The 9,077-nt window shown below is 47.0% G+C and overlaps 1 protein-coding gene across 1 annotated transcript; it reads right to left on the minus strand.

Annotated features, from left to right (window-relative positions):
- Window positions 1-4,849: 4,849 nt before the first annotated feature.
- Window positions 4,850-5,762, minus strand: LOC119329934 (putative E3 ubiquitin-protein ligase SINA-like 6). Its single transcript, XM_037603040.1, has 2 exons — window positions 5,697-5,762; window positions 4,850-5,545 (listed from the first exon to the last, which is right to left on the minus strand). The coding sequence occupies exons 1-2, from the start codon at window positions 5,760-5,762 to the stop codon at window positions 4,850-4,852; spliced, it is 762 nt and encodes a 253-aa protein (XP_037458937.1).
- Window positions 5,763-9,077: the final 3,315 nt, after the last annotated feature.

Genomic DNA, 9,077 nt, shown 5'->3' on the forward strand with positions numbered 1-9,077 from the left:
GGGGAGGGGGGAGCCAAGCTTAGGGACGCGCTTGTCCGAAATGTAGGGTAAGTTACCAGCGTACCCCCACCGGTTTTGACACCGCGACGTGGAGCTTCATTTTCGGCTGAGGGGTAGAAGGGGGATTTCGCGTGTCTGGGCTGTGGGAGCGATTTCGGATGAGGAGGGAGTTCTCGCGCGCGTCCAAATTTCGGGATAACAAGGCGCGGCGCGGGTTGAAGAAGCGGGAGTTTCAAAGCAGGTGAGACAAAAGATACTCGAGCTTGAAAATTTCGGGATAACAAGGTGCAGATTCCTTGTTCGGCAGAACAAACTTAACGTGTAAAAAAAAACAATTCATACAAGACACAAGAGAGTCATGTCCCCTTTTACTCTATTGATATAGATGCCATTGAAAAAACTACAAGAAAAATGTAAAAAAAATCGGGAGAACAAGATTGCCCTACACAGTACCAAATCGAGTCGCACTTCCCTCAATAAGAACAAAAAACAAATCAATTCCCACCAAAGAAAGAGTAATGTCCCTTTTTATACGATTACAGATGCCATGATCTCAAATTTCAATTTTTGAATCCACGTTATGTTGAATTCGGATATATCGTTAGGTGACCTTGCGGTTTATAATTGATGTAGTCGTACATTTTGATCTTCCATCATATATGAACATTTTACTCCACCATGTGAACATATATATTGTCGTCTACCATATGGACTAAATTTGAATCAATTTTCCTTATTTGAATACGATTGTTGTCAAGTTATACAATAATTTAAATATTATCTTGATAACAAAAAACATACATATAGCAGTAATCATATTTCACTATGAACTACATGTACCATACACTCTCCAATTCAAATATTTGTATCCATTTTATGTTGAATTCAAATCATAGTACATTATTGGTCTAGGTAGCGAGATGTTTGGGATAATCTAAACCCTGTTTTCATACGTATAATTTTTGGCTGAATTGGGACAAGTTTTCGTATAAGCCTCTTGCAAAACCGGAGATTCTCTCAACAAGCCTCGTGGTTCTGAGAGGGAACGTGTCACCTTTGTGTGTGAAATGATATACGCTGCCTCCTCCCTGATTTTATTTACAGAGGCAACATAGAACTATATGAGTGCCCTGTTAAATTTTGGAATTATTTCGGGTTCATTTGGCCTTTTTATACATTAATTGAGTTTCTGGACTTTTAATGTGCATAATCTAAATATGAATTGCATGCACATGCTCCGGTGCACCAAAGTGGGTTGAAAAATCACATGTGTGTCCTTGGTTGAATTTCTAGGTCCCATGGAAGAAATGAGAATGAAATTCAAACATCTGGGCGTCATGACTCGGCCAAGAACATCGAGAAACTTTGATTTTAAATTCATGTAAATTCAAAATTTGCCTGGAAATCATGAAACTTGGCATGGTGTCATGCCATGGCACTAACATGTTGTAGTAAAAAATTGGGCCGATTTGGAAGCTCGTGGTTCTAAGAGGGAACATGCCACCTTTGAGTGTGAAACGATATACGCTGCCCCCCTTTGAGTTTAACAAAGGCAACATAGAACTACATTAGTGCCCTGTGGAATTTTGGAATTATTCTGGGTTCGTTTGTCGTTTTTTATACATTAATTGAGTTTCTGGTCATTTATTGTGCATAAGTCAAATTTTAACTACAAGCACATGCTCTCGTGCACCAAAGTTGGTTGAAAAATCACATTTGTGTCCTCGGGTGAATTTCTAGGTCCCATGCAAGAAATGAGAATCAAATTCAAACATCTGGGCATCATGGCTCGGCCGAGAACATTGAGAAACTTGGTTTTAAAATTCGTGTAAATCCAAAACACGTCTGAAAATCATGAAACTTGGCATGGATGTCATGTCATGGTACTACCATGTTGTGGTAAAAAAATTGGCCGAATAGGAACATATTTTGGTATAAGCTTCTGGCAAACCCAAGCCGTGGTTTTGAGAGGGAACGTGCCACCTTTGAGTGCGAAACGATATACGTTGTCCCCCTTGAGTTTATTTACAAAGGCAACATAGAACTACATGAGTGCCCTATTACACATTAATTATTCCGGCTTCGTTTGGCCTTATTTACACATTAATTGAGTTTTTGGTCATTTAATGTGCATAATTCAAATTTGAACTACAAGCACATGCTCCCGTGCACCAAAATTGGTTGAAAAATCACATTTGTGTCCTCGGGTGAATTTCTAGGTCCCATGCAAAAAATGAGAATCAAATTCAAACATGTGGGCATCGTGGCTCGGTCAAGAACATTGAGAAACTTGGTTTTAAAAAAAATTGGCCGAATAGGAACAAATTTTGGTATAAGCTTCTTGCAAATCGGAGCTTCTCTCAAGAAGGCTCGTGGTTCTGGGAGGGAACGTGTCACCTTTGTGTGCATAATTCAAATTTGAAATACAAGCACATGTTCCAGTGCAGCAAAGTTGGTTGAAAAATCACATGTGTGTCCTCGGGTAAATTTCTAGGTTACATGCAAGAAATGGGAATGAAATTCAAAATTCTGGACGTCGTGGCTGGGTTGGAAACATTGAGAAATTTAGTTTTTTAATTCCTGTAAATTCAAAACATGCATGAAAATAATGAAACTTGGCTTGGTGCCATGACATGGCACCAACATGCTGTGGTAAATTTGTAGTCCCATTTGCGAAGGCGCACACATTAACAATCAACAAAGTCATTTTGGAACAAGTGATATCACGTTACAATCGGAAACACAAGTATTGTTGAAACCGTGGGCGTTCTACTTACTAGTACCATTTACGTGCCGCCATGCGTCCCCATTTTTTATTAGCTAGGAGGCGCCGTGCAGGGTAGCTATTTGAGTAGTACAAGAGGCGTGCGATCAGACCCCTGCGCGTGCTTATCGGGAGGTGAGCCCTTTGACCTCCATCTGCCGTTCACCTCTCTCCCAAGGTCTCCATTAATGGCACCCAAGCCTCTGTTTAATGGCGTGGCTATGTCTCACTCGACTGAGATTTAAGAGAGCAAAAAGAAAATCTGAAAGCACGGATCTTGATGTAAGATCCGACGGACCTATATAGCATCTACTGCGACTTATAGCAAGACTGATGAATATATAAGGACGATTAAATTTTTTTGATCAAAGAAGGGCTTGTCCCTTCCGATTTTCATTACTGAAAACCACTACAATTCACACGAAGTTCAGCACAACTCCAGCCTAACACGAAGGACTAAAAGCTATCAGATTGAAATCGCAACATCCCAAGAGGCTAACAAAGGCCAAACATCCGCGCTAGAACCCAACATTACAACCGACGACACAATCCACATCCTAAACCGATTATTACATCAAAAGAAACCAGGAAACTGAAGGAAGCCCAGCAGCAACTAGAAGAACAGCAACGCCAGGGTCGCCACAGCAAGAGTTTTCTTCATCCCAGCCTCGCAACATTGATCTTCCACAGAAAGATAAGGACGATTAATTGTCTTACATAATTAGAAAGATAATTAGAAAAGCCACATGCGGCTACGCCCGAAATACACAAGGGCAAAAGAAGAAGGAAGACAAGGATCTGGCTCGCTGATCTCTACTTTCTTGATGCATTGATGCAGGCCGCGGGAACTAGTCTCCGCGGCGAGCGGCGATGAGCTCTTTCGTGTCCTCAAGACGCTGCTTGAGAACATCCACGGATTCCTCCACCAGCCTTTGGCGCTTGTTGCGGAGCATGTCATTCTCGTCAATAAGTTTCTTGACGATGACGCCTGTCCTCTTCAACAAGGCACTGGTCTCCTCCTCCTGGTCTGCACTTCGGACAATCTTCTCCCTCAGCAGGTCGCGCTCGACTCGGAGCCTCTCATTGCCCTCCCTTAGTGCGTTGATAGCCTGTTCAAATGAGGCTTTCATGTCCTCCTGCAACCTCACAAAACGGGAGATCTGATCCATCTGGCCATGGACGATAGCATGCATGCGCCTGTAATAGTTGTGGCCTGCACGCGAGAAATTTTCCCAGGCCGCCGCGGTGCGGCGGGACATCCCTGCCGCATTCGTGGCGCGGCGGGACATCTCTGCTGCTTCCACGGCGCGGCCAGACCAGTCTGCTGCATCGACGGCGCGGCGGGTCCTCCGTGCTGCTTCAGCGGCGCGACGGGACCTCTGTGCTGCTACTTCCGCGTGGCGGGACATGTCGGCTGCTCTCGCAGTGAGGCGGGACATCTCTCGTGCTTCCTCTTCCATGCTCGCCTCTCCCTGGTGGCAATCTCTCGACCCAGAACTCACGCTGGCCATGGCAGACGCAAGGGAAGGATGTTGAATGGCTTGTTTGTTTTCGTGGATGAGGAGTTGAGGAGGAATGCGCAGTCATCTTGGCATACTAGTATTTATAACCGAGTACTAATACACTCCTAAGTGGGAAACCGTTTAGGTTGTGATCGGTGTGAACAGGTTTGCAATTCAATATAGCGTGGAGTAATTTGGAATGTGACGAAACGCAAGCTCAAAATTTATTGACGGTTCAAGTTTCGAAGTGCGGCACTATTCCCGGATGGAGTACTTCTTTTTCTACTCTCTCCTTTCGGGTTTTATACGGCTTATCTCAAAATTTTAGTTTTTCCATTTTATAAGGCTCAATTTGGTTGTTCCCCAACACATGTTCACATTCCAAGGTGCATTAAATCATTGCATGCAAGTATTAAGAGAAAATTGACCAATGCATGTACTTTATTATCGCCACCAAAACACACCATTGATAAACACAATTTTTTATCGCCACCAAAACCCACCATTTCTTAAGCTAAAGTAGACCAAGGTAATCCCTATATTAGCATATTACTAAGATAAACAGAAGGCACTGTAGAAACATTTAGGACGTGAGCTTGTCAATCTGAATGTGGAGGGAGACAAGCTTAGCCCCGGCCAGCAGTTTGGGCGGAACTGTCGAGAAGGTCAGCTCCTGCACGTCGACGTCGCCAGGATCCTTGCTGCTTGTCACCTCCATTTCCACCTTGACGGCGTCGGTCGTGCCTTTGGGCTCCCCCGGCGGGCCGTTCGCCCACAGCTTGGCCACGTAGTGCGGCAGTGGGGACGCCCCCGCTCTGATGCAGATGACCGACACGACGATAGGCGCGCCGATGTCGAGCACACCGCCAACCAAGAAAAATGCGTGGCGGTCCTCCTCCGCAAATAGCAAGAGCTGTGGCTCCGACAGTGGCACTTGCAGCTGGAGCACCTTGCCGTACTGGATCCTGTGCACGGGCATGGGATGCGCGATGCTGATGTGGTGGTAGAGCGCCGGCGGCGGGCCTTCATAGCCGCAGACAGGCACGGGGCATTTGCAAGGCGCGAGCGGACACATGCTCTGGTGATCGGCGAGCTTGTGGTAAGTGACGTAGAGCCCACAGCCTTCGTGCGGGCACTCCACCCTTATCGACGAAAGGACAGAGTCCACCGTCGTGTTCCGCACGTCGAAGCCACCGCCTCGCTCGCACTTCTGGCACTGCCGCTGGTTCCCGGGGCGCTCGACGCGGCAGTCCGCGCAGGCCAGGTGCCCTCCCTTGCACTGCAGAAATCAATCGAACAGCACATCAATCAAGAAACCTGCACCTTGCTCAACCAGCCGAACGGACGAGGTGTATTCGAACCTCATACACTGGAGGCGTCAAGGGGCAGAGGCACAAGGGGCAGTGGAGCACGGTGAGGTCCATCGGGACCTTAGAGAGCTCCATCGTCGGGTCCTGTTCGGTCTGCATGATCTCGCCCTCCTCGTGCACAACCATCTCTCGACTTGGGCCGGGGTATTACAAAGCTTTACAGTCACATATTTTATACTACTTTAAGGTGCATTAAATCAACACATGCAAGTATCAAAAGGAGAGTCACGACATGCATGCATGCGTTGTAATTAATGCATCGGTAAACACAAATTATTGAAATATATCGAGTGCAGTGCTTTGATGTGTCGCGTCAACTCGTACATCAACGAGAAGTTTGATTATCCTCTCCCTCGCCGACTTAACTGCACCTGCCTTTGGCTGTATGACAGGTTGGCCACACACCTGTCGGGCCCACCTATCATAGCATCCCTCCCTCGCCCATGAGCGTGGTGGCTGGCAAGACTAGGAGAAGCTTTCGCTACACGCTCTCCCTCCCACACGCGGTGGACATGCAGCAGTTCAATCGGTGTCAGATGGCCAGAAGCATACTGTAGTACTCCTCCAGTGCAGTAGTACCCCATCATTGTTCGACTTCCCGAAGAGGCGAAGAGCCAAGCGCAGCCCGGACGCTCGTGTGACAGTTTCATGTGTAGAGTATTCTAGGATAGCGTGTACCATGCCTGTAAGCTTAAAATTGCTGGGGTCGGCTCCATGATATGTGGCCGTCTCGAAGTTTTAAAAAAAATTAAAATAGTCTTCTGGCCCTACCTGACACCCTGGTGATTGTAGTTTGCATGCTTATCTGGTCAAGACAGGAATATATATTTTAATTTGTTTTTTTCTTTGAAAAGGGGGGACTCCCCGGCCTCTGCATCAGAATGATGCATACGGCCACATATATTTTAATTTGTGGTGGGTAAATGTTAGAGGTTGCAGCAAATATATTGTACACTGCGGGTCTTTCAGCCAAGTTTAGAGGCAAGCATGTGGGGCCAGTGCTATGATGTGTCGCGTCAACTCGTACAACAAGGAGAAGCTTGATTTTACTACACGCCTTCTCCCTCACCCATGCGCGCGGTTTCTCGCAAACGAGGACATGCTTTTACTTAGTAGTACTTCTACAACAAGCTATCCGTCCCGCTCGTGGTGGACGGACATGCAGTAGTGGATTCGACACTGTAGAAGCAGTAGTAGTAACATCATTATTCATCTTCTCGAAGAGGCGAAGAGCCAAGCGCAAACCAAACGTTGCAGTTGCGAACATTGGAGCACGCATATAGCCAGGCTCTTGCATGAGACAAAATTGCTATGTGATCCCACTATTGTACTAGTACGTACAACTACTTGCTAGTATAGCCCTGTAAACCAGAAAGGAGTATTTGCCCTTCTAGAGATTTCAACAAGTGACTAGACTACACCGAGACGGAGTACATATGGAGCAAAATGAGTGAATCTGCACCGTAAATAAATACTCCCTCCGTCCCATAATATAAGAGCGTTTTTGACACTACACTAGTGTCAAAAACGTTCTTATATTATGGATAGAGGGAGTACGTACTAGTTCTATCGTTTTCCTCCCCGAGGTGCACAATATTGAGTATACTGACTAGTCTCTTTTTGACACGCGTTTACGTTTTTTACATAGTACAGACGCAAGCGCTCATATACACGCGCATACACTCACCCCTATGAACACACACATGCACGACACTATCATCTTGAAATTTATGAAGTCACCATAGGCACCTCGTCGTCGACGGGACCATAGGTGCTTCAATGCCAAGGAGGGAGAGGGTAGCGGTTCCCGAGACGTTGAACTGTCAATGATGCATCCTCAATTACATGCAGAGGGAATTAATTGGAGAAGCAGAATAGAGCCAGCACGATGTGATGCAACAGAGTTTGGACTCTCATATAATAAAGGCGCCCCACCACTCCAATCCATCGACTCCCAAGTCTCTGCGCAACACTGCTCACTCCAATCCAAGACCAAGTGACCAGAAGCCACAAGCACCTATGGAGGCGATGGACGCGAGCGGCAGTCAGCTGTGCCAAATCATCCAAGGCGCCGGCCTGCGGCCCCGCACCGCGCATCGTTTCCAGACGATGTTGGCGACCGCAGGCATCGTAGCCCTCGCCGACGCCGGCTTCGCCTCTCGCATGGACGACATGATGGTCAACTCCATCCGCAAGTTCACCGCCGTCAAGAAGCGCGTGGACGACCTTGCCGTACTGCTCCAGCCCGCGCGCCCAGGCTCCTCATTGCCTGCCACCCTCATCGGCCTCCATGGTGACAAACTCTTTCAAGCCCTGGCGGCCCTGCAGGTGCCGGAGGTCGCGACAAAGAATGTGCACCTTGAGGTCACGCTCGCCGCGCAGTGCCTCGCCATGCAAGAAACCGTCGACCTGCACATCCACGTCTATGAGGAAATCGTCTACATAGGCCACTACAAGGCAAGTGAGGATAGAAAGACGTTGGCCTTCTTCCGGCAGCTGGAATCTTTGGACGCCATTGTTCAGAAGCACATCGACGTGGCCATGAAAGCCGCTGCTACTTAGGCGCCATTCGATGGGCCGGCGCCCTGAGTCGAGGAGGTGGACGTCGTCGATGGATGCATCTCTTCTTCTTGCCTCCTGTAACCAGCACTGCATTGCCTCGTGGCCTTAATGTTTTATTAGTATAGTACTCCCTTCGTTCCCAAATATAAGTCTTTCTAAAGATTCGAGCAAGTGACTACTACATACGGAGCAAAATGAGTGAATCTACACTCTAAACTATGTCTACATACATCTGTATGCTGTATTCCATTTGAAATAGTATCTAAAAAGGCTTATATTTATGGACGGAGGGAGCATATGGCATTTTTATTCCAGTCGTAACGTTTTCACTGTGAGGTGGGGCCGCAGTTGAGCAAACCCACCCCGCCCATCGGGCGTCGGCCGCGTTTAGAATTAGAAGAGAGAAACGAGGGAGGAGAGCTAGCTTTAGCACGGATGCTGTTGTCAGATGGGACTCGTGTTTATAGAATAGGAGTACTGAGCACTCGTGCCTCTTTTTTTTCTTTTTTGAGGGAAAAATTAGTCGTATGTCTAGTACCACTAGTTGGGTGCGTGCGACCTATAGCTGTCATCACTTTAGGTCTCCTTTTCGAACCGCCGCTACGCTTCACAGTACATATTAGTTCACGCATTTATCCTCCTATATGTACTCCTAGGCTATTTCCACATGCTCCCATTCGCTGACATGTGGGGCATAGAGCATCTGGGTCGTAGTGCATGCACGACTCGGAGCATATGCCAGGGTACTTTACATTTCAGACCTCACGAATTTCATGCAAACCCCCCGCAGAAGAATAAATAAATGAATGAATTACTACATGAAACCGGATTATTTTCGTGGAAACCGGAGCACGTTCATTAAATTTTGGCCATACCACG

Source organism: Triticum dicoccoides, chromosome 7A (assembly GCF_002162155.2).
Source record: "Triticum dicoccoides isolate Atlit2015 ecotype Zavitan chromosome 7A, WEW_v2.0, whole genome shotgun sequence".
Taxonomy (NCBI): domain Eukaryota; kingdom Viridiplantae; phylum Streptophyta; class Magnoliopsida; order Poales; family Poaceae; genus Triticum; species Triticum dicoccoides.

What these genes read in the sequence shown, in the direction of transcription:
- LOC119329934 (XM_037603040.1), bottom strand. Translation starts at nt 5,762, where the DNA reads ATGGTTGTGCACGAGGAGGGCGAGATCATGCAGACCGAACAGGACCCG. An exon ending in CGACGATGGAGCTCTCTAAG is followed by an intron (nt 5,546 to 5,696) that starts GTCCCGATGGAC and finishes TGATTTCTGCAG; the next exon opens with TGCAAGGGAGGGCACCTGGC.